This window comes from Silurus meridionalis, chromosome 6, assembly GCF_014805685.1.
Source record: "Silurus meridionalis isolate SWU-2019-XX chromosome 6, ASM1480568v1, whole genome shotgun sequence".
NCBI lineage: Eukaryota > Metazoa > Chordata > Actinopteri > Siluriformes > Siluridae > Silurus > Silurus meridionalis.
In genome coordinates, this window is record NC_060889.1 from 20,957,556 (window position 1) to 20,983,960 (window position 26,405).

At 37.8% G+C, this 26,405-nt stretch overlaps 1 protein-coding gene across 2 annotated transcripts; it reads left to right on the forward strand.

Annotated features, from left to right (window-relative positions):
- The first annotated feature begins 310 nt into the window (after positions 1-310).
- Positions 311-12,891, forward strand: ccnb3 (cyclin B3). Of its 2 annotated transcripts, XM_046850631.1 has the most exons (13): positions 311-471; positions 758-859; positions 1,304-1,387; positions 1,470-1,529; positions 2,143-2,246; positions 2,364-2,484; positions 2,981-3,079; positions 4,032-4,124; positions 4,297-4,434; positions 4,971-5,126; positions 8,468-8,617; positions 11,427-11,557; positions 12,412-12,891. In XM_046850631.1, the coding sequence occupies exons 2-13, from the start codon at positions 785-787 to the stop codon at positions 12,476-12,478; spliced, it is 1,278 nt and encodes a 425-aa protein (XP_046706587.1). In that variant the 5' UTR covers positions 311-471; positions 758-784; the 3' UTR covers positions 12,479-12,891. The 2 variants fall into 2 exon arrangements, with proteins under 2 accessions (XP_046706587.1, XP_046706588.1); XM_046850632.1 differs by lacking the exon at positions 1,470-1,529.
- Positions 12,892-26,405: the final 13,514 nt, after the last annotated feature.

Sequence of the window (26,405 nt, forward strand, 5' to 3'; positions counted from 1 at the left end):
AATATCCCATATATGTGCAGACAATGTATTGAGATTCAAAAATATCAATTGATTAATAAAGTTTATTTGGGTAACTTTTTAAAAGTTTTTTCTAACAAATAGAGAAAATCATATTTCTTCTGAAGAATCCAGTAGTATTTATGCCCTTCTTTATTGTCCTGAACGGAAATTCCATTCATATGAAGCAGAACAGAAGCTACGCGTGGTTTTCTATTGGCTACTACGATTTTTTGAAATGTTCACAAACCCCGCCCATAACAACCGCATCTTAGAAACACGCTGATTGGTCGGTTTATAGAGGGCTTTGACCAATCAGAGCGCGTGTATTTTAGACGCACGCTGGTAAAAGTGCAGTGTTTCAAAAATCTCATTGGGAAAACAAAACAGGAAAGAAGTAAAACACCAAAAAGCAGACCTTTGTGTGGATGTATGTTTGAGATCACTGGGAGATTTTAAGTTCGCTGGACGAAGGTAAGTACTTGTGTGACTTTTCGCTGAAGATGATCACTTCACTTGCATATATAGAAAGAGTTCTGGAGGAATCAGTAGATCCTTGTGCATTGGATTTTTTGCCTCGTGCTGTTTACTAACGTATAGATCAGACTTTCTTAGATATGCCTGTGTGTGTGTTCAGCCTGAGCTTCCACCATGCAAAGTCAGAAGAAGTTTACCGGCTGCGTGCACGCGCATTCAGCAGGAAGTCTGATCCCTTTCCAGCTCTTTCTCCCTGTAATACATCATCTGTTTGCTCTTTCAGTTTCAATCATTGGTAGTATCCAAGAAGATGCCTTTTTCAAGAGGAAAGAAGCCGGTGGTCAGCAAAATCCCAAAGCTCCATGTTAAAAGTTCAGAGAATGTGGTGAGTGCAATGAAAACACAGGCCCTGTTCCTAAAACTTGCAGATTTTTGCCAGCTTCAGTATTAATCAACTACATTGATATTATATTTATTGCACTTGCACTTAACCATAACGTCTCTGTCAATGAATGCACTATAATACATCATAAGGTCACCGTTAAATGCTCTTTTGCTCATAATAAATCATTGTGTGCTTCAGTTTACCAGTATGTACCAGCATGCATCACTTTCCAAAAAGGGTTCTTCTTTGTCACACAACAATCAATAAAGTATGAGACAGTATTTCAAAATACTGTCAATAGTTTTAGAAAATATTCATACCTGCTGAGTCAGTAGGTGCACATTTGCCAGCATAGGACACTAAATACTGTAGAGATTAAACTAAAGTGACGACTATACAACAATGTTTGTGCACATTAACCCAACTGTGACCTGTGCGTTTCAGGACGATGGCCCTCATGTCAAGCGCTCGTCCTCTCCTCCTCAAGGGGCTCCAAGGAAGAGAACTGCGTTTATAGACATCACTAATGTAAGTCGGGTCTCTGGTGGCGAGACCTTTTGCACGTGTGTTGTGTACATGCCTCATTGTGTTCTTCATCTGCTCGACCCAGGCTGTGTCTCAGTGTTTTGTGACGCTTCAGTTCGATGCTGATCATGGTGATGTCAGGAGAGTAAGTGCTTAATGTGTGCCAGTACAATCCTATGTTTTCCTTCTCTCCTGGGGAAAAACTGGTGCTGTGTGAGTCGGGCAGACTTTAGACAGATGTTTAAACCTGCTTAGATATTTAAAATAGGCTACTGGTTATTATAATATTGCACAAACCCTTTCATATAGGAGGTATTGTGAGAGATGAGACGCCCAAGAAAAGCAGTACAAGCTTGTCTTTAGCTGTGAGTCACGTTTGTACAAAGTCTGCTTTGCTCAAAGCTGCCCTTCACCCGTGGTCGAGCTATTTTTATTTAAAGCAAAGGTAGAAGGCCGAAGGTGTGACTGTGGTGTGGGTGTTCCTTATTTAACATTTGAAAGAAGTGCACTTTATTGTACTTGATCACTCTGCTAATGTGGATCGTTCCTTACTGAACCTCAGTTTCCTGGAGATTTGTTTTCATATGCTAATTGATGTCTAAAACACTTTTTCTAGATTTCTGTTTTCTATGATTATGGTAAGCCCGGCAACTATTCATGTGATAAAGCTACGGGTCTGAATAGTCCTAACTTTGATGAAAACGTCTCTGTTTTATCTGCTCACTAATACCCCACGTTACATTCCCCTTGTCTTTCAGGCTCATAAGGTGGAGTTTAGCAATCCAATCAAAAAGAAAGATCCGACCAAGAAGGTGCAAAAGAAGACCTCTGTGACCAACAAGAATGAAGCCAACCTAAAAAAGTAATGTCTTCATACCAGTTAGAAATATTACTTATTTATATATACATTAAAAAAGACAAATCTTCTTTGAAGCGGTTTGTCCATCCTTTCCTCCAGCCCGGTCATTTGTGTTCTCAGGTTGGCTTTGGCCATTTCTCAGAGTTCTCCTGAGGAACAGGAGAAGGACAAATCCCCAGTAGAGAAACTGGAGGAGCCCCTTCCCAAAGCTCCCCTTCCTGCACACATTCTGCCTCCACAGGTATGTCTACTGAGAGACTATTTAAACGTGTTATCGTAGTAAGTCAAGGTCCTCCTTTTTCTGAGTAACAATTCTAGTGATAAAACAAATCTACGGTCCTTCAGTTTACTATTAGACATTTGTTCATCAGACTGCACCACCCAGCAATTGATTTCTTTCTTCCATCCTGTGCTACAATATGTTTTCTCGAATGTATTTGTTGTTGCTAGACACAGGCAGGATTTTTCTATCACCAAGCCTTCATTCGATTGTCTGCTAGATATATGTTTTAGCCAATATTCAATTATCAATCAACTAAATCATTCATAAGTTATTCATCTTGTTACTCTGATCATTTGAATGAGGCATGTGCTCGGTTCATAGTGATTATGGATATAAATCACAACTTTGAGTGGGGCGAGGGGGCGGGGCATGATCTTTTTAAAATTTAGTATCTAAATGTCTTTAAATGTTAAAAAAATTATTTAACTCCTTTAAAATTCACACATTTTTGCAGATACCCCCAGAGTTTGACATTGACTTAGATGCTTCGAATGACCACACACAGACTCCAGAATACGCCAAAGACATTTTTGATTATCTGAAGAAAAGAGAAGTAAGACTATGCACATTTTTTTTTTTTTGTTGTTGTTTTTTTGTTGGTTATTACATTTTAGCAGTTTGACATGTGTGTCAAACTGCTGATCAGGTTGTATTGATCTGTTTGCTCTACATCAGTCTGGTTCTTTATACAGATTTGAACCCAGTAAGCATTTGACAAAGAGGGTCATGGTCGGGGTTTCATGTGAAATCAAATTTTATTTGATACATACAGAGTACGACATGCAGTGAAATGCTTTTTACGACTGTCCAGCATTTAAGCATAAGAGGAATAGAATTGAGGATAAAAATAAAACAGAAAAAAAGGTAGATAAATAAAAAGTACAATCTATACAAAATATATGTATAAATATATATAATATAAAAAAAAAGACAAAGCGTAGCTGGAGCAGTCGAGACAGCAGCCGACCTCACCAGGGCGCCATCTTGGTGCTAGGGCAGTTTGATTGCAGTAAAATCTGAATCTGCCTGTTATGGATTTAACAAAAAAGATTATTGGATTTTTAGCTGGATTTTTATTATTTTTTTAATTGAATTGATTTGATTTTCAAACTGAACCATGAGGAAGTAACTTAACCCAGTGCTGTAGAAATGTGAAAAATATATGGATATGATAAAATATTTTTAACTATTTATTTATGTATTTGTTTCATTATTTAACTATCAATTCTCAGTACTTGAGGGGAATTTTGTGATTTTTCTACACACCATTGCTGCTGGCGGTTGTTTAACCTTTTTTCATTTGTCTTTTTGACTTATGAAGAGCATTTCACAAGAATGTTTTTATCTCTACACAAACCTCAGCCAAAGATTTTTCTTTTGTTTTTAACGATGAGTTGTTTGACTATTAGGACTAATGGGAGCGAAAGGGAACGCTTTGGACTTATCAAGAATAACTGGTCGGTGTTTTTCATACCACAAATCGAACTGATTGTTTTATCCTCCAGGAGGAATTCGTGTTGCGTGACTACATGGATAGTCAGCTGAGCCTGAACCCGAGCATGAGAGCGATTTTAGTGGACTGGCTGGTTGAGGTCCAGGTGAGTGCTATAATGTGTGTGTTTTATAAAATGGGTCTGTTGTAGATCTGTAATGTTTTATATCTGTCTGAAATACACTTTGGTCTCACCAGATCAGATAATCCCATCTAACCTTTCTTTCTCCCTCCTCTCCCCTCGCTCCTCTCCCCTCACTTGCTCTCCCTGTCTGCAGGAGAATTTCGAATTGAATCATGAGACATTGTACCTGGCCGTGAAGATTACCGATCATTATCTGGCTGTAGCTCAGGCCAGCAGGGAGTCACTCCAGCTCATCGGCTCCACAGCCATGCTGCTCGCTTGCAAGTTTGAGGTGAGAGATGCACTTATTCACTCTTTCTGCAGCTTCTACTCACATTCCACACCCTGTTTATTATTTAGTGCACCGATTCAGATCGGCATTATGCCTATGCATTATACCGTTTGTATAGAGGAATGTACTGGTGCATGTTCACAGGGTAATGGTGCAGGTGTTTGATAATGATTAAGCTTTTGGAGTGTACCAGGACGGATTGACCAAACACCAGTGCCTGAATATTGAAATATTAATAGGTGAATTCTTTACCTCTAGAAACAGTCATGAACAATCTGATAGTAATTTGCCATGGTCAGAATAGTACACCGTTTTTGAAATTGCTGCACACAATTATGTAGCCAGACTACAGTGATATCAGTGATGCATCTTTTAAATCCACTAAATCATGTTTTTTTTAGTAGTAGATTACGTTTTGTGTAATATGCGTATTTTATTTTATTTTTTTTTTAACTGAACTAATTTTAATGTACTTTTTCTTTTTCTATACTTAATTATAAATGCTCTATAGTCACTCTTTGAGCTTTCTGTCTCAGGAGCGGCTCCCCCCTTGCGTCGATGACTTCCTGTATATATGTGACGATGCGTACAAGCGCACTCAGCTCATCGCCATGGAAGGGAGAATCCTACAGGCACTGAATTTCGAACTCAATATTCCTGTCGCTTATCGATTCCTACGAAGATATGCCAAGGTGAGCGAGATACTGCGCTAGATACACTAGATTAGCTCTGTAGTAGCAAAAGTGGTGACCTTTTTAAGAGCAGGTCGATTTTTATTTTTACTACAGCAGCAGGTTTAATGACTGATTTTGTGAATTGTAACAGGTTACATATCTGATCATGTGACCTTTGAGAGAAAATCTTGGCAATTATCCAATCGTAAGAATTTCATTTGCATGTCACTGTGATATTGCACGAGCAGCAGTGCTGTTGTATATCAAAACACTTGGAATGCCACTTGTTGAGTCAAAACGAACTATTAAATAACGTATATTCATATTAAGATATGAACATTGCTTATGGGCATACAACACATTTTCAATAAATGCTATGACTTGTGAAGGCTTTGCAAAAATATGACTATGTAGAGACTTGAATAAATCTTCAGAAGTATGTATATGTATTGATGTAGATTGAGTTGGTACAGTGTGATGTGCTGCAACTTCCTGAACAGGCTGAAAAAAACAAGAAGAACCATGTTTTATACTTTACTGCTATTCATCTTTTTTTATATTAATAATATCCAATTATGGTTCATTTTTGAAAGCTTTATTATACAGAGGTATTCTGAATGTTCCAGACTAACAATCACATTTAAATCCGAGCACACACTTTTTGATTTGAGACACAGTTCATGTCAGTGGTCTTGTATTTTCTTTTAGCATCTTATGTTCCTGCTTAGTGACAAATGCGTCCTCGAAGAGTGGCTGACATGAAATCACTAAACCTTTTTTCTATATTGATGTGGAAACTTGTCAGAAAGGGATTTGCCTTCCAGCTTTCATTTCCCTTATGATATTCCCCATCCACCCACTTGTGGATATTGCTTTTAAATCCACCAGACGGATATAAGGCACGCAGGCCAACATGTATAGCAGTCATTTACATACATCACACGACTGCATGGAACTGAAATTGGGATTATTTGTAAATTCTGAAACCAACCAAATGTATGATATTGGCTGTAGGTTTGCAGCACAAAGTATTTCTACGTCGTTTTGTTTTCATTGTGTGTAGAAGAGCATTACTCTTTTTTTAATATCTTTAAATGTCAACTAAATGACTGATTGCTATGGATTTTGCTGTGAAATAGCTATTTAGCTGGAAAAAACACTATATAGAGAAAATCATTTGACTTTTCCAGCCCTATGTGGTTTTTCCCATATAAGTTGGAGGCACACAATTGTATAGGTGTTTATTTATTTTTCTCTCTTTTTTTTCAATGCAGTAGCATTGAACTTTTCCCCTCATTACAACTAAGAGACTCAAACCTGCTCCAGCATAACAATGCCCCTGTGCACCCAAGCTGCATAAAAATATAGTTTACATGGGTTAAGATCAATCTTGCTATAGAGCTCTGACCACAAACCTATTTAACATCTTTGGGATGAATGTGAATGCTGACTGCACCCCAGACCTCCTCACCTCACTGTACCTGACTTTACTAAAACCCTTGAGACTGAATAAGCACAAATCTCCACAAGCAAACACCAGAATCCATAATTTATTCCTAAAGCGAAGCTCTAACATTGCTCTGGACTTGTTTAAACACTGTTGTAATAACTTGCAGGCAGTTCAGTTCACCAAAATCAGTTTCATTGTTAAATAAGTAAAGGAATTGAAAATGGTAATACAATTTGCCTCCATTCAGGACTTGAGTCAGAGCAACATTGAACCAAATATAGCCATAGTGTGGATATGCTTAGAGCACTGAGAAATTTAATTTAATGAATTGGAGTTAAAGTTTTTCTAAAATTTTAATTAGATGTTTTAAAGCTTTCAAGGACTGACAGGTTTCCTCAGTGTCTTGTCTAGTCAATCATTCATACTGTAAATGCTTAGTTTGCAGATATGACACGGAAGACATTAATGACATTGCCGTTTATAGACATTAGGGGAGGGACCGCGTCGTCCTTTCTGCTCAATACAACTCTATCCAGCTGTCAAACTCCTGCACACCGATCAAAGCTGAGTCGCAGTGACAGAACCCGACTGCGCAGTATATTACGCGCATATTAAAACCCATACGCTGCTTATTCTGTTAACGAGATGTGATTTGACACTTTGAAGCCGCTTCCCTGCTAAAACTGCCATGCGATTGTATAATAACTTCAATAAGTGATTTAAGCAGAACCCGGCAGCTTCGCAGCTTTGATAGTGAGGCTTCTTTTGTCAGTTTCAATAGGAAAATCGCTTATTAAATGTAAACTCGCTATTCAGAGATGGAGCTCTTTTGGTTTGGTACAGCTGCATGAGGGAGTGTGTGAACAGCGTGTTTGTGTGTGTGTGTGGGATGGTTTTTGAGAGAATCTTCTTGTACAACTACTCAGTAGGGAGGCGTGAACAAAGACTGCATATAACCCTGGCCTTCACCAAAATTTTATGAAAAGTCTGACTCACACAGGTGAGGATGAGTAACATGGATGAATGATGACATTTTCAGCTTTAATGCCTCAAAGTTTAGTGAATAGTTTCTAGCCCCATAGAGGAAAAAATGCATCAGTTTAAAGTGGTTCTCATGTTTTTGGTGCTTCGTGTTGCACATTTTGATTGGTGCTTAAAAGTAATACTATTAAATAAAATGCCTTAAACAAAAGCCTTTGTGTAGTCAAAAACATTCTGATTTCACTTTCCTATCTTTTAACAGTTTCTGCTAAATGCAGTGGGCATGAAAGTGGAGATATTTTACACAATCCTGTCAAAATGGCAATACAAATGAAGCCAAAATAAAGCTGGTCGGAACTTTTCCCAGCCTCCATGTGATTATAGCGACTAATATAATTCAAGTGGTAAAACAGATGGAAAGTCCTGGAGTTGGTGTGAGTGTGAGGATTTAACTAATATATTCTAATATATTCGAAAAGCATTTTTGGCTTGCATTTCTTAATTTGCCCTTTTATGAGATGATCACGTGTACAAAAATTTTTTGACATGATTTGGATCCAGGTTCTGACTGAGACCTTAAATTGTGCTTAGGGTTGTTATTGTGCTGGAAGTTTTCATCACCTTTAACTCTCTACACAGTTTGTTGCCACCATCATGCTCCATTTCACTTTGAGGTGATTGTTTCTGCAGCAAAAATATCTTACAGAATTATAGAAAGGATCTGTCTAGACACATTTTGACACCTGGTTTGGGTGTTTTTTATTTTATTTTATTTATTATTTCTTTTTAATGCTTGCCTTTATCCTCTAAAATACTTTCAGTTTAATAATTGTTGTGGAATAGATTATAGCCCTCTATTCATTTAACTGGATACAGTTTCTAGATATTAGATATCTATATATTCACTTGTGTGTATTTGTGTGTACAGTGTGTGAATGCCGGCATGGACACCCTGACGCTGGCCCGCTTCGTGTGTGAACTCAGTCTCCTGGAGATGCAGTTTGTCCCAGTTCGTGCGTCTCTGTTGGCCTCTGCTTGTCTACTCATCGCCCTGGTAACCAAGGACCTGGGGGGGTGGGTAAGTGTATCTGAGCACCTCGCATTACCGGACACACACACACACACACACACACACACACATCTTAGTATCCGAATTCACCTGATCTCGCTTTCTATGCCCCACTCATCTAACCAGATTGAGTAAGTCACTGTTCATCAGGTTTATTACTGGCTCATCTGTGTGATCAAACCGCATCTGCTGAGAACTGATTCAATTTGACCAGGAAGGTTGAAGTGGGAATGACGTGCAGTTAAATCGTCCATAATAATTACAGCGCTAAAAGGGTTAACTGTAGTAATGATGATGAATGCAAAATTATAGAACATGATGTTATTTGGATTCGACTTTTAAAATAGCAAGTGTTTCCCAAGTTACGGTGCAGATACAATGCCCCTATCGTAACTTGAAAATATCATGAGGCGAGACGTGGCCTAGTCTACCCAGGAGCCCACCCTAGAAAACGGTGCTCATTATGGGGAAGCATACTGTAATTGGTTAATAATTAAAGCAATTACAGTACACAATTTAACAAAAGAAAGCAATTTACAGTACTGTGATGTATAAACTTTATAGTATATTTATATGTGGCAGCGGGGGCATGGAGGAGTGTTGGTTTGTAAGTGGAGGGCGGAACTGGACACCCTCTGTTTCAGTGTCGGGCGATGCAGATAAAAAAAAAAAGCAGACAGACGAGCTAAAATTTCTTTGAAGCACAAAAACACAGCAAAATAGGTGCTCTAATGCCGAAACAACTAAACTTTTTCTACTGCTGGTGAGAGTAGGGCATCTCACAGGGTGGGAGAAGCGTACGCGTATACGCTGTTACGTTTGGCTGCCTCGCAAAATTCAACTACTTTTATAATTTTCCTATCGTCATCGTAAAATCGAAAAATCTGAAGTCATACACTCGTAACTCGGGGATTATCTGTACAAATTGGATATTTCATGGACAGATCTTTTCTGTTGGTTCTTTGGTGTCCATTTTTTGTGACAGTTTTGACCTGCATACAGTAATGTAGCATTTTGGAGGCTCTGGTTGAAAAGAAGTCTCACTAAATTCACAAGGTCTTCTGCTACTACAATAATGGTGTGGTATTTGAAGAAATAGGTTGAAATATTCGCAGTATCAAGCTGTGATGTGCAGCAAAATGATCCGAAAGTGGAGTGGAAGAAAAAGATAATTTACTAAACATCTCCATGCAAATTTCTGCATTTGCAAAGTATCTTCCACGTTTCAAATGTACACTTGCGAGAACCTGCTGCAGTTCTTTTTTTTTTTTTAAATACAATGGGGACTTTTATCTCTTACAATGTATACTTTTGATTGTGCTTGTCCTGTGCCTCTCTTACACACTGTGCTTCATGTAAACTACACATAGTCACGTTTTGCCACATACATGTACCATGTAAATAACGGCTGCTTGCATTGGAACACTTCAGATAAGAAAAAAAAAAAACATTTGCCATTTACACAACCAACACAGTACGATGTGCAATGAAAGGCTTTTGTCATACAGCAAGGAGGCAGAAAAATATTGCATATATATATATATATAATTTGTGGGATTGTGGAATGCAGGAATCGGTGGCATAAATAGTGACTTATTAAGATGTGTGTTTATGAAATGTGCACCAACTTGTGTGTTCATTCCTGGTGCTCGAGGTCTTTGAGTTTATTTATGTACAGACAACAGTGTTTTTTCAGGGTGATATAAAGTGACGCTGACGCTAAATAACACGCACATACACACACGCACACTGCCTGACACTAAATAATACACCTGACAGAAAATCTCCCTGTGTTTTGAGGTATTTATGGTCCTTCACACGAGTGTAATGAAGAAGGAAGTGTTATTTCTCTTGGCTCAGCGATGCAGTGTGACTACAACAGTTTAGCTGTGGCTCTTACCGTCTTTTATTCAACATGTGAATCGTGAAGTTTGTTTGTTTGCATAGCTTTGGGGTGGAATTTGAAACCTGGTACGCTCGATCAGTGCTAAAACGCCCGTTTTAGTAGTAAGGATGCACATTTGATTTCTGATTCTCAGATGTATCAGATGTTCGGTTGAACTGTGCTGTGGTGTTGCATGCATATATTTTATTTTTGCGCTGTGAGTTTGTGTAACTTCAAGAAGTTTTAGTCTTGTTGCGTAGCTATTGTATTTTTGTTAATATCCAAGTAGATAATCAGGAACAATATGTTGCTCTGATCGCTTTAGTTTGTCAATGCTTAGAAATTATTAAATTTTTTTTAAATATTGTGCATTTGTATTAGTTTATAGCTACGCTAAATGTGGTGGAACAGCCATTAAAAATATTTGGTTCCTTTAACCACTTTTGTTGTAACAAATACAATACAAAAGAACTGGGACACTTGACTTTTCCAGCCAAATGTGCTCTTTCCCCACACAGTTATGACAAATTCAAGGTACACAGTTGTCTTTAGCTGTGGTAGCATTAAAATTTCCCTACACTTGTACTATGAGACCGAAACTTGGTTCAGCATGAAAATGTCCCTGTATACAAAGTGAGCTCTATGAAAATATGGTTTGCCATTCAGAGCCCTGACCTCAACCCTCAGTTGACCTCATGCTGGATTCGATAGTACAAATGGGGGGATTATTTGGGACACCTTTAGAATGAATTGGAAAGCCGACTGCATTCCAGGCCTATTTACCCTACATCAGTACCTAATCACATACCAAAATCTATTATAATAGCTAATGGACCTTTAAATCGCTTAACCACTGCTGGTCCTAGAAGCCTTGTTGACGTTTATGCTCTCTCTCTCTCTCTCTCTCTCTCTCTCTCTCTCTCTCTCTCTCAGACGCCGTCTCTGCAGTTCCACTCAGGCTACAGTGTAGAGGATCTGGTGCCCGTGGCTCGAAATCTCCAGCACATGCTGAACGGTCCTTCAGACAGCAAACTCGCCACCATCCGCAGCAAATACGCTCACAAGTAGGCTTACCTATAATTTATGCTTGTGCTCTAAATAGTAGAACTAGCCCCATACTGTATGTCAGAGGAAATTGAATATAATCTTCTAGATAGTGTTTTATGTCATTTAGGTAGATTTGACTAGACACATTTAAAATATGTTGCCGTTCAGCTCCAAAATCTACAACTAGCAGTTCTTCATGATCACTATGAATGGGGAGACAAACTATTAATTCATTGATTCCCATTACTAGTTATGTCACTTTGAACATTTTAGGGCAAGTTATGTAATATGACGATGCATCTGGTGCAGTTACTTTAAGGTGTTTGTCCTTTTTTACCACAGAAATTCATTCAAATTCAAATGTCATTAATAAAACATTTTGTACATTTTTTTTAATGAATGACACAGCATGTTTTTTCCTTCTAAGGTTGTAAAAAAATCTGCTAAACAAGTGTATACATCTGCTCCTCAATAACAGCTACAGTCTTGCTGACACTGGAGTCTCCTTTTATAAATGTTAAATACATTTCTCCTGGTAGACTTCATCATATCACTGCTACATGATTATCAGAGCTGCTGCTATTAGAAAATGAATCCAATTCGTCCGACCAATCAGAATGAAGGATTTAATGGTACTGTGGGATAATTAGATTAGCTCCAACAATTACAAAAAAAAAATCAATCTTTATCGTCATTCATAATTTACATTCTCACGCCTCCTGCAGATGTTATTTGAAAATTTGTGAGCGCTTTGACTAGCGCTGCAGTTCATTCATATTTGATGGCACAGATGACAGTTGGCATGTTGACATGGATCCTCCTCCTCCACATTGTTTACCATCCCGCTCTTTATTTGTTGTTGTTCTGACAGGGTTTTCTTTGAAGTCGCCCTGATGCCTACAGTGAGCATGGAGAAACTCGAGCGGTTTCTGAAGTGAGCTCGAGATCATCGTTTGTAATCTGTAAATATTTGTACTTTTAATATTATAACGTCCTCATGCGATAAAAGACTGTTTTGTAAAGCTTGCGCATGTTCGCGTTTTCATAGCGCATGTTTAGAGAACGAAAACCAGCAAAACCTTGATGTAATAAAATGTACGAAGATGTTGGTAAAAATTGTTACAAGGCATTTTATTAAACCGTTTCCAGGTTGTTGATCAATGTTTTAAAAGAAGTGGTGTTCTTAAAATCTGTTTTCTGTATTTAAACCATGTTGTTATTAAACCCTGTAAATGTATTTCTGTAAATAATTTTTTTCCCTTACTCAGTATTATAACAACCTTTATTATATGTGTTGGTTGTAATGTTTCTATTTTTTAGTCTTTTGATTAAAACCAATAATATATCTTTATAGTAGTTTGTTTGATTTTATTTGTATTTTTTTATGTATTGTAGTAACAGGGCTAATCCAAAAGAGGGCAACATCTATTTGAACGATGTATATTGAATTGCCAGTTTATTAGGTACACACACTTTGTACCTACAGCAATTAGAAGAACCTGTCATGTAGTTTAATTACTGAGAGTAGACCATGTGTTGTGTCAGAGAACCCTCTAGAATTATTGGAACATTCATTAAAATGACTGAGTAATTGTGTAAAATAACAGAACACCCCATTCTCCTCAAATGAAGAGATCGTGAGAGAATGCTTATCTACTATAATCTCTGCTCCCTGGTACTCTGATGGTACCTTGTAATTTAGGAGTTACCGCAGAAGTAAAAAAATGACAGTGTGCCATTATTAAAATAAAGAAAAAAACATCTCGGTGTGTGTGTGAGGCAGCCTGTTGCAAAGCCTAGTTTACTAATGCATCATCCCATAATGTGTTCTTTTTCACAGCAACTTGCCTGCAATTGCAATATTAGTAATGACTGACAGGATGTCAGGATTTATAGTAACACTTATGGAATTTTTGTGATACAAGGTTTGTGTGCTCTCTCTCTCTCTCTCTCTCTCTCTCTCTCTAACCACTGACAATACACAAAATGGAAGAACACTTACTGTTACATAGTGCGGACACTCGAGACCCCGATAGGCATTACCTGAACATCTCCAAACTTCACACTTTTATTTCTTCTAATAACGAGGCGGTTTTTCAAATGTTAAAACTACATCATTAATATAAACCTATCCCTTGAGTTCCAGGGTAACTACCACTGTCTGGGATTGTGATGCTATAGACTGTTCTTTTCAGAGAATTAAAAGTATGAAAATTTCTACTAGTAGTAGTACCACTAAATTGTCGTCATCATCAGCCACTGGGCCGCAGCGTTATTTCTTCCTCATGGCAGCTTCGTCAGAAAGCAGTACTGTTTTGTTTTTTTCAAAAAAAAAATTCTTGAAACCTGGATTCTGAAGCCACAAAGTTTTCTTTTTAAGAGAACTTCCGTTTGTATTCAGCAACAGAGGGCACATTTTTTATTCTGTCCAAGCTCTTACTGCAGGTAATCAGCATTCTGCAACCCTTGATTACGTGGTTTAGGACTGCTGGGAGCAATTATGTGCTGACCCAATCCATTACATCTGCTGCTCCAGGTTGCCACTTTGCCCTGTTCTCAGATCAGTTTTGTGTGATTTCTACACCGAGGTCTAGCTCAGGATCAGGATAGACAATGCTGATTTGAGATTTGTAGAGGCAGAATCATTGCCTGAATGTTGCATGTAACTTACCTTTGTCTTCATTTCTGTTTAGTATTCAAGGAGCGGCCAGTGTGCTGTGTTAAGTCAGCTTCTTAACTATCTCTTTGATGAGTTGCTCTTCTGCTGCTATCAACAGTTTGTGCTTTGTGTTTCTAAGTGGTGTTATCAATAAAAGAACATGAGTGGAACAAGTTAGCGTGATATATTAACGCTGCAGTAAAGGAATACTCCAGCACTTTCAATCTAATCTTTCTACGGCGGACTTTTTGGGCATGGCCGGATACAGGACAAAGCATTTGTAATGAGAAAAAGAACAGAAAACTGGTTTAAGGTTATGATATGTGACGTGTGTTATGTGTAGGACTCGCTAAAAAAAGCTTTAATCTGCACTTAAACTGGGAGAGTGTGTCTGAGCCTCGAACACAGTCAGGAAGATTATTCCAAAGTTTAGGAGCTAAATGTGAAAATGCTCTACCACCTTTAGTGGACTTTGCTATTCTAGGAACTACTAGAAGTCTGTTATAAAGCTAACTAGTCTCAATATACTGCATTTTAGGTCAATATTAAGGTTGTTTTGCAATTTCCAGTGTTATAAGTAGAACATGAAGTAAATTTTTATAGTACATATTTATATAGTGGTGATATACATTTTGGCCACCACCATTTCATATAAAAACCCCCAAAATACCTCAGTTCACTTCACTAAGATATAAAACTGTACTCTGAATAACATAGATGACAGACTTTTAGGCTTGAGAGAAAGTCTAACCAATCTGTAAGTAATTTTCCCACACTGGAGTGATGCTGTAATGTATTGCATGTATAAGAATACTTTTAACACAGTCACAATTTATTTTCTTTGATAATGCACTCCCAGTACAACTATTTGAAGAGATTTAAATATGATTCATAAATGCTTTCTATAAAAATAGGTTATCTTCCCTACAGTGCTATTGAATTCTTAAATACGATCAGTCAGAAGGTGTTGATGAATTTCTTGTAATACCATCTCTAGTCCTGGCTGGAAAATCGTCAAATCAGAGTTTTTCATTAAATTGTTCCTTCTATGTTAGTGTTTCTATAATAACCTTTTAATTCTAATAGTCTGTTGATACATGGTTTCAAATTGTGTTGTTATTTAATAAATCAAACATATCATTCTTGTTATATCGACCTTCCCTACAAGGAGATGTTTATCTAATATGTATGGAAAGGGTCTCCAGTGTTGGTGCCATAGAACAAAGAACATGTATAGAGGAAATGTTACCTCAGTAGATAAGATATTGGACATTTGAACAGAAGGTCTTGCTTTCAAATCCTAGCACCACCAAGCTGTCACCTCTGGGCCCTTGAGCAAGGCCATTAACCCTCAATTTCTCAGTTTTTTAACTGAGAAAAATTTAATATTTAGAGGCAAAGCTGTAAACCTCCTGCTGTTGGAAAGTCAAAGTCAGAATATAGAGGATGTTTAGTGCTGTGTTAAATTTATAAATCTTTGTAACTTCAAGAGAAGTTCTGAAACTTTTTTTTTTTGGATGTTCCACAGACGGTAACTATAAGTCAAGTGGCTTTTTTTGTCATTTCGACCACATCCAGTAAAAGGACTAAGCAGGCCTACACACAGGACTACTAATTACTAGATACAGTATCAGGCTGTATTACCTTATCCAGTCCTAATTATCTTTCTATAACCACATACCCATGATGTTTTATTCCTTATTTTAACATTAATAAGAAAGTAATACAGTTTTATTTGCTCAATAAAGGGAATTTTTTATTCATTACTTTAACATTAATAAGAAAGTAATACAGTTTGATATGCTAAATACAAGGGAACATGAAATTCTTATCTACAAATTCAGGAGCTGGAGATGAGGTTAAAACCCCTCTTGTGTATTCCTTTAAAGTGTATCCATAACTTTGTCAAACTCAGCATCTTGCGTTTAATTGAACCTAATAAATGTACGTGTGTGTGTGTGTGTGTGTGTGTGTGTGTGTGTATATATACATTAAGGAAGGTCATATAAGAAGGATACTGTAAAGTATTAAAGGAAACTAGCTTATAATGAATGGTGCGAAAATCTCCTGCCATTTATAATTTCTAAAAATGTTTTTTTTTTTAAGGTTTCTTTTTTTAAAAGCACACCTTTTTTTAACTCTTTGGTTCGTTCCCAACTAGGATACTATTTGTAACTATAGAGATGTCCTTATCCGCTACTAAACACTGTATATGATTCATTTACTCCACAAATGGATTTGCTCTGTAGCTACAAATAACATGCCTAATCATCTTCCATTATTAATGCACAGTAGAGCCCCAAAAGTGCTTCCTTTAACCAGTCTGATTAAGAGCAAATGGACAAAGCACCTTTTTTGTGACAATTTGCTAGATGATTTATTTTTTTTCCTTTCATTACCCCAGTGTAGCTAAAAAAGCATCATCACAAGCAATAAAACACCAGCCCTGGTGACAGCCACTGTAACACATGGGCTGGTGAAGAAGAGAACAAATAAATCAATTGCTCAAGGCAGAGTAAAGTATAGTCATTTAGGACAGTGAAAAGTTTTCAGCAGAGTAATATGGAGCTGGATATTTGTCCTAGAACGCAAGGTTGCATACATCTGCTTGCGTGACCTTGATGTGCTTCAGCTAATGCTGAAAGTGCACTGCACTGTATGTTCATTATAAATACTGATTCTGTATATCTTGCTTTCTGTCACAGCATTTGTAAGGATAGCGTCATCGGTAAAGTGACCTTGATAGCGAGGTGAGGGAAGAATTGCCTTCTGCATTTGACGTGGGTGCGTATATGTGTGTGGAGTTTAAACGAGGCAAAGAGAGAATTCTGAGAGGGAACTTAGATCTCATATTCTTCTGTGAATGTTCATTTAAGATGGAGATGGGGGTTGGGGGGGATTCTGCAAGACTTCGTTTATATATTATAGTTATATATATCTACTACTGTGATCTTTCCTTTATGCAGATAGTGAAATATAAAAGTGTCAAAGGAAAATATAAGGACATTACTAACCATAGCTGAAGAAATCTGTTCTGTGAATAGATCCTTATAGCATGTTCTGCATTGACATCCAATGATACATAGAGAAAAGAATCAACAATGTCATGGTGCAAGTGTTACTGGTCCTGTACTACAATAATTTGTCAATGATTTTAATTATTTTATAATTAAACAATTGCAGAATGTCATACTTCTATGCCTTAGAATGTTAAAAAATCTATTCATATGTAATGTTGTAAAACCTTCATGGAAACAAATGACACTAAGTACTGGGACACCTGACTTTTCTACCTACATGTGTTTTTTCTCCATCTGCATACTGCAAAGTTAGAGGCACACAACTGATTTTGGATGTGGTAAAACAAAATTTCTATTTACTCGAACTACAAAACCCAAACCTGTTCCAGCATGACAATTCTCCTGTGCACAAAACCAGCTCCTTGATGATATTGTTTACATGGGTTGGTGAGGAAGATCTTGAGTGGCCTGCTATAAAGCTCTGACCTCAACCCTGCTGAAGACATTTGGGATGAATTGGAATTAATACTTCAGTACCTGACTGTAATAGGGACTGATTGTGAAATGAGATCCGAAACTTATGGTCAGGTGTCCACAAACATTTGTCCATATAATATATTTCTTGTTATCTCTTTTATACCCCTTTATGTTTTACCAGCTGTTCTCAAAGGTTTTCTTGCAGTTAATTTAAAAAGGCAGCATATTTCCTGAGAAAACACAATGTTCTCTGAACTAAATGCTTGATTAAAAAAAAAAAAAACTGGATTGAAACATTTTTGGAGAACTTTGTAACCTCTTACTTTTCTTTTTTTTTTTCCAAAAAGTTTTAAATAATTGCCTACTTACAGAGGCTTCACAAAAATAATACATTATTATGGTTTCTTTGTCGAATAACAGGGTGTTTTTCAGCGTAGATTATGTAGATAATTGAAATTAGCTGTTACTATAGTAACAACACCTGACCAATCAGATTGAAGAATTCATCAAATTCAAAAGAATAAACAGTTAGCTGTGTCAACAGATGAACATGCATAGTATTTTACAGCACTGTTTTTGTCACAAACCAAATTAGCAAATGAAAGACCATTTAAGTTCCTTAATAAGTGGAAGCTGCTTCGTTGCCAATGACCTCGATCAAATGCTTTCTGTAGCTGCTGATCAGCTCTGCACAGCAGTCAAGTGGTATTTTGGGCCGATCTACTGTAAAAGACTCCCAACATTTCACAACATTTTTAAGTGATTAAGGTCAAGACTCTAACTTTGTTGTTTTGAAATGAGAAATGTATCTGGTTTATGCCACTCAGTACATATTTATATGTACTGAGTGGCATACACTCTCATTGTGTGTGACCACACCTTCTTTAAGTGCTGCTTATTTCCCAAAATGTTTGCCTTTGATTTATGTATTAGTTTGTCTATTTACGGTCATTATAATGGTTAATACGATATACACCTTTTTACATTCTAGTCTTGTTTAGTGTTTCTTTCTTAATGCTGCTGCATACTAATGGTAGCTTTCAGCACTATTATATGCAATTTCCAAGGATCTAATAATATTTGCAGGTGGTGTTTGTACCACTGTAGGTTGCTTATACTGTAAGCACTCCATCACACAACTTACAAGACCATACACATAGATTTGAGTGCATAGACACTGATACTGCTCTGATACCATGCTCATTTGAATACACTCATCCTTGACACTATATGACATCAGTGGCGGGCTGTCAGGACCAGCAAGGCCTTCTCTGCTGGCCTAAACTCAATCAGAATCACTGACTTACTTTTTAATATATTTTTGTCCATGAATATGTATTAAATTATTCCTAATAGTCTCTCCCTTCAATTTATAGTGTTTCTCTCGGTGCGCTGCTTCAAGGAGCAGCGTAATCAAGTATAAATTTACATTGGGGTTCTATCCAATCAGATTTCAGCTATCACATCACGCATTGCCATAAGGCCTTCAGAAATTAACAGTACGAGCTCTTGTTACCTTCAAATCTATGTTGCATTTTGCTTGAAGCATTAGCTCTAACCAATCAAATTGCGACTTGCTTATTACAAGGCCTGCTAGAAGGCATATAATAAAATTTTTATACTTTTTGATAGGCTGGTCAGAGAGTGCACTAGTTGTTTTCAGGAACCATTTATACTTTTGCATTTTCTTTCTTGTTGATTTTGCACAAAAACACACAATCTGGCTTCATTTCAAATCCTCAGGAAAACTGTAATGTCAAGTCAAGTCAAGTCAAGTTTATTTGTATAGCGCTTTTCACAACAGACATTGTCTCAAAGCAGCTTTACACAAATCAACAGTGATGGTGAATGGTGTGCATTTGTCTCTGATGAGCAAGCCGTGGCGACTGTGGCAAGGAAAAACTCCCTTAGATGTTATGAGGAAGAAACCTTGAGAGGAACCAGACTCAAAAGGGGAACCCATCCTCATCTGGGTGACATCAAGAGTTTGATCATAAATCTTTCAACAATACAGAACACTGGAGTGAGAACTAACATGATTACTGGAGTATAAGATTATAAGTAATGTTCTTTCTGCAGTCTTAAACAGTCTATATGGTTAGTAGCTCCGAGTTTTATAAGCTCAGCATTTGTGATCACCACAGATCCAGCATCAGCTTCTCCATGCCAGAGCCTTTAAACACTCCAGGAGGTCCAATGTCAAAACTCCACACATGTAGCGGGATCCAAATGGCACTGGTACGTCTCTAGATGGTTCAGGATGTTTGTGAGTTCGGCATCTACTTCTTTAAAGGTCCGTAATCATCACGAGGTGGGAGGTGACTGGAGCTGGAGCAACCTCAGGATGCCTCGGGATGGGGAGAGAAAGAGAAGCAGTGGAGAGGAATTAGCGTAGCTGCTGTTCATGATATTAACAGCACAAGTTGATAATGTGCATGTGATCAGATGTTCTGGAGCACAAGGTTATGATGTGATGTGTGTTATGTGTAGGCTTTGCTAAAAGATACGTTTTAATCTACACTTAAATTGGGTGAGTGTGTCTGAGCCCGAACACCGTCAGGAAGACTATTCCAGAGTTTAGGAGCTAAATGTGAAAATGCTCTACCACCTTTAGTGGACTTTGCTATTCTAGGAACTACTAGAAGCCCAGAGTTTTGAGATCTCAGGGGCGTGGCGGATTGTAGCGTGTTAAAAGACTGGATAGATACACGGAGCCAAACCATTTAGTGCTTTATAAGTGAGAAGTAATAGTTTGTAGTCTATTCGAAACTTAACAGGAAGCCAATGTAGGGACGATAAGATCGGGGTTATGTGATCATATTTTTTGACCTTGTAAGAACTCTGGCTGCTGCATTCTGGACTAACTGAAGCTTGTTTATTAATGAAGCAGGACATCCACCTAGTAACGCATTACAGTAGTCTATTCTGGAGGTCATAAACGCATGGACGAGCTTCTCTGCATCGGATATAGACAACATATTTCTTAGCTTAGAAATATTTCTAAGGTGAAAGAAGGCTGTTTTGTAACCTGATTGATGTGATTTTTGAAAGACAAGTCGCTGTCTAAAATAACACCCAGGTCTTTTACCGTTGAACTAGTGGTTACAGAACATCCGTCTAAATGCAGGTTGAGATGCTGGAGCGTCTGTATACCAGTTTTTGGGCGATGAGCAAAATCTCAGTCTTATCAGAATTTAAAAGTAGAAAGTTATGGGTCATCCAATCTCTTAGTTCCTTAACACACTCAGTCATCCGGGTTAATTGAGCTGTATCGCCTGGTTTAGATGAAATATATAGCTGAGTATCATCAGCATAACAATGGAAGCTAATTCCATGCCTTCTAATAATATTTCCTAACGGAAGCATGTATATTGTGAAGAGCAGGGGTCCTAGAACTGAACCTTGCGGCACGCCATAATTTACTTGCATTAGCCTGGATAGCTCTCCATTCAAATCTACGAAATGGTAACGATCGGACAGGTAGGATTTAAACCAGCTTAATGCCTGTCCCTGAATGCCGATGTAATTTTGTAAGCGATCTAGGAGGAGATCATGGTCTATAGTGTCGAATGCAGCACTAAGATCTAGTAAAACCAACAGCGAGATGAAGCCTTGGTCTGAAGCTAAAAACAGGTCATTAGTTATTTTAACTAGAGCAGTTTCTGTGCTATGATGGGGCCTAAAACCTGACTGAAATTCTTCAAAGATATTGTTCTCTTGCAGGTAGGAACATAACTGTGCAGCGACAATCTTTTCTAAAATCTTAGACATAAATGGGAGATTTGAAATTGGTCTGTAATTTGATAACGTGTTTGGATCCAGATTAGGTTTTTAATGAGGGGCTTAATAACTGCTAACTTGAGGGATTTAGGGACGTGACCTAAAGATAGTGAGGAGTTAATAATATTTAGAAGAGGCTCACCAGTTGTATATAACACTTCCTTCAGTAATTTAGTAGGAATTGGATCTAACTGACATGTTGTCGATTTAGCTTTGGCAATAACATTATACAGCTCTTCCTGTCCTATACATGTAAAACAGTGGAGTTGTGGAGTTGAAGGTAACACTGTCTCAGGAGATGCTGTAAGAGGTTGAACTGCCACAATTGTTTTTCTAATGTTATCTATTTTTCAGTGAAGAAAATCATAAAGTCCTCACTACTAAACTGTGATGGAACACAATTTTCAGAGCCCTGATTTGTAGTTAGTTTAGCTACTGTACTGAAAAGGAACCTGGGATTGTTTTTGTTGTTTTCTATAAGTTTGCTCAGGTGTTCAGCTCTAGCAGCTTTTAGCGCCCGTCTGTAGCTGAGCATACTGTCTTTATACGCGATTCTAAATACCTCCAATTTAGTTTTCCTCCATTTTCTCTCCAGATTACGTGCTGTTCTCTTGAGGGCATGTGTATGACTATTATACCAAGATGCAGGTGCTTGGTCTCTAACCTTTTTAACCGGATAGGGCAACGGTGTCTAATGTGCTAGTGAGGATAAGGTCTATGTTCTTAGTTATCTCATCAAGATTAATAGTAGTTATGGGTTTAGTGAGAAATTGAGATAAATCAGGCAGGTTATTTATGAATCTGTCCTTAGTGGTTGGAACAATAGTCCTACCAGGTCGATAACGTGGTGCAACACGGCTAATCTGCTCTACCGGTAGTGTGTACAGTATGAGGTAATGGTCTGTGATGTCATCACTCTGAGGTAAAATATCTATATCAGTGACGTCTGCTCCGTGGGATATTATTAAGTCTAGTGTGTGGTTAAAGCGATGAGTTGGTCTGGTGACGTTTTGTTTAACCCCAAAAGAGTTTAATAAGTCAACAAATGATAATCCTAGAGCATCGTTTACATCATCTACATGAATATTAAAATCTCCTACAAGCAGCACTTTATCAAAATTGATCAAGAGATCTGATAGAAAACAAGCAAACTCTTGAAGAAAATCAGCGAGGGTCCTGGGGGTCTGTACACGGTGACCAGAGCGAGTTTACTATGTATGTCCGAAAGTACAACTTTAAGAACGAGCACTTCAAATGATTTAAAGCTGAATCCTAACATCTGACTAACATTAAGAGAAGCAGTATAAATGGTTCCTACACCCCCACGACCAGTCTGACGGGCTCATGCTTATAAACATATCCTGACGGTGTCGACTGCTTAGACCCATATAATCACCTGGTTTAATCCAGGTCTCAGTGAGACAGAGTGCATCGAGATTATTCTCTGTGATCATCTCATTTATAATCAGTGCTTTGGGTGCAAGTGATCTAATGTTTAAAAGACCAAACTTTAAAACTTTTTGGTGTTTGTTTATCTGGCATTTTCAGTTTTAACTTCAATGAGATTGTTTCTGGATCTTGTGTATTTACTTCTTGGTTTTGCTACACGAGGATAGATACGGTTTCTATAAACTGGGCTGTGTGTGAACTTGTAACTATTTGGTCTGTTGTATGCGTGTTCTCATTGTCGAAGATTTCCTGATGTCTTACCAGTCAGATGGTGTGAAGTATCCTAGAGATGTTATCTGATAGCACTGCTGCTCCAACTCTGCTGGGGTGCAGGCCATCAGGGCGGAAGAACCTAGGACGCTCCCAGAAACAGTTCCAATTATTAACAAAGAGAAGTTTATGTTCTCGACATGCATGGAAAAATGCACAAAAATGCACAGAAAAACACACAGATGGCTGCAGCTGTGGCTACAATGAAAGGAGACTTGCTGAACTGTGTTGTTTGTGTTTCTTGCTTTAGTAATGGAATTCATTCTCACTGTTTGAGATACCTGTCTGTGATACAGAGCTCTGTTATACTGCATTTCTGTATAATATTGATGGTTTCTATAACTGGGGCATCATAATGGTGGAATAAAGAGGTGGATTGATTCAGATTAGACACCACTGAAGGCCTGGGTGTGAATTAAACGGCACACCACTGTGTGACGTATAATCCTAGTGTCATGCTTATAAAAAGAAAACAAAATAACAGCAATCTGGATGTTGCAAAGCTTTTTGCAAATTATACTTATAAGTGTTAAGAGGATAAGCTTCAGAATTCTCCTATCCTACCTCCTGATAACACATATATATATATATATATATATATATAATCTATATCTTCTACTCGAGAGTATGAAGACACAAACACACACACACACACACACACACACACACACACACACACACACACACACACAAACATTATTTCTGAGTGGGGTTCAAATAAACTGTCGTTCATGAGAGCACTTCAGTTCTGTTTGCAGTTAGCACTGAGGCTCGCTTGCTTCCTTTCCCCTCACTCACCCACAGTCTACAACTTGCTTGTGAGTCAAGGTGGATTTTAAGCCACCTTTCAACACAGTTTTATTATCCCTGCTTTCTGATGCTGCTCTATGCTATCAGGTTGGCCACCCTTCTGCTCTTTATTAATACTCTTGAAATTCTATAAAGCCTTTAACATAAAACTCAGCACACCATCATAAAAAGAGCTAAGTAAATGTTTCCATGATGCCCCTGAAGGGGATACAGAGGTCACTCCTACAGACACTACAGAGTTTAATTATTTTGTATCAACAGCATCGACAAGTACTAAAATACTTACTCATACTCCAAATACAAAAATGGTACAGATGCATCCTCAACACATCTCTATCACAGAGAAGAAACAGTAGTGTGGTTTACTGTTTATGCTGGTAAAGCTATTTTACTTAGCTAAAAACACCACGTATATGTCTCAAAGGTCCTGCAAAAGAAAGAATAAAAAATCAACTGAAGAATTTTCATGGTTTGAACCTTAACTTGTGTAGAACCCTACATTTTTCATGGTTTTCTCATTACAAACCTAATTCTACATTCAGATTTCCCTAAAGCTGCTTTGTGCCAATATATATTGTTGCACTCGGCACAGAGAAAATTGTAGTTGAATTGAAATGTCCTGTAGATCACCAGCTGTCACCTTTTTTGTCATGATTTCACAGTGAGCTCTTGCATTTATCCTTGTCGGAGGTCCACAGTTAGTGACAGGAGCAATACAGCTAAATGTCTCCCCTATGAAAAAATCCCTGCTTGACTGATCTCCAACTCAGCAACTTTTCAAAGGTCCTTTGAAATCTGTTCTGATCACAGTCATTTTACCCACAACAGAATTCAGTTTTGAGCAGTTCTGTAGCAGAGACGAGCAATGGGGTGTATAAAAAAAGGCTGTTGTTCAGTGACTATATATATATACACTATATGCACACACGTTTCAACTCCAAGATCTTCCAAGTAAATCTTATCTTTATAGAACTGGCTTTTTTCACAGGAGCATTGTCATGCTGGAACAGGTTTGGATCTCCGAGTTCAAGTGAAGGAAAGTATTAATGCTACCATTAATGCTATCTGATGGCATTTGTGTAGTATAATAAACAACAAAAATATTATGGTTAGTTTAAGATTTGAATTTTAATAAAGTTGATTAGGTATAGCTTCATATGAATTTAAACCTGTTGTACTGTATTTTTCTGTACAGATGGTTTGTATTGTACTATACACATTGATTACAATGCTGTCCTGTGCTATAAGTTACACTGCACAACTGCACAATAAATTAATAATTTTGTTCACCTAAGGTAAACATGTCTTTTTTTTTACATACAGATTACAGCTAAATTCTTTTTTCACATATCCCAGCAATGTTAGGAAACCTTAGGTGACCAAAATTGTTAATTTATTCATATATTCATTAATCTGTTATTTAATTTATTATTGTTTATGTACAATTCAGGTCACAAACTGTAGTGCACTTTTTGCTGTGTTTTTGTAGCTGTATAAGAGTCATCTCATTATAATCACATGCATAAGTAGCTTCACGATAAATAGCTCGGCCTCCTGCAGATGGGATTAATCTGGAGAAATGTGTTACGTTCAGTCAGTGCTGTTAATCAGCTCGCCCCAGCCCTTGCTTTGCAGAGTGGGTGGCCAAATGACGAGTAAACAATGAATTAATTTTCAACGCTTGTACCGAGCAGCATGGCATTAACTGTGGAGAAGTGTGTGTGCCACGTGAAGATTTGTCCTGAGGAATCTTGTGAACGAGGAGGAGGACAGCGGACAATAGAACAGCGAGTCTCATTGCTTGCTGGAAATCACAAAGAATGGAAATAAGGTGTGAGTTTAAGTGTGGACCCATGCCAGTATGCAGAGTGTGGGAGTCCTAGCACATCACAAGTACTATTCAGGAAGTCATTTATTTCTGCACTGACACTTGCCTCCATATTTTCTCAATTTTCTGTTGTCATATTATGTTTGACAGACCCATTTTTACCCACCTCCCCTGCTCCCCTTCCTTATTATAAACCTTTCCTTCTTATGTACCACACCCACATCTCCTTCTGTCGCTTCATTCTCTCATCCCTGCAGTTTCATGGTGAGTGATGGTGCAGTTGTTAGTTGTTTCAGGTGGAACACTGAAAGGTTCTGTTTGTCTGCCAGTGCTAATCACAAGCTAGACAAATAGAGGCAGACACTTTGAGTCAGTGCTTATTTCACCTGTCTGCATGGTACACACTGCAGGGAATGCAACAGGAGCACATTGGTTCTAGCTGGAATATATATTCAAGTGGATGTTTAAAGAAAAAGAGAGAGCACTGCATTCTCAGATCAGATGTGGTGAAATCTTGTGATGCTTGTGTTGTGATTTTTACGCAGATAAATATGGACGGTTTACCAGATTGA

Excerpts from the sequence above, each read along its gene's own strand:
- ccnb3 (XM_046850631.1), top strand. The coding sequence starts at position 785 with ATGCCTTTTTCAAGAGGAAAGAAGCCGGTGGTCAGCAAAATCCCAAAG. Across the intron at positions 4,435-4,970 it reads TGCTCGCTTGCAAGTTTGAG|GAGCGGCTCCCCCCTTGCGT; the intron begins GTGAGAGATGCA and ends TTTCTGTCTCAG. Across the intron at positions 11,558-12,411 it reads CGCAGCAAATACGCTCACAA|GGTTTTCTTTGAAGTCGCCC; the intron begins GTAGGCTTACCT and ends TTGTTCTGACAG.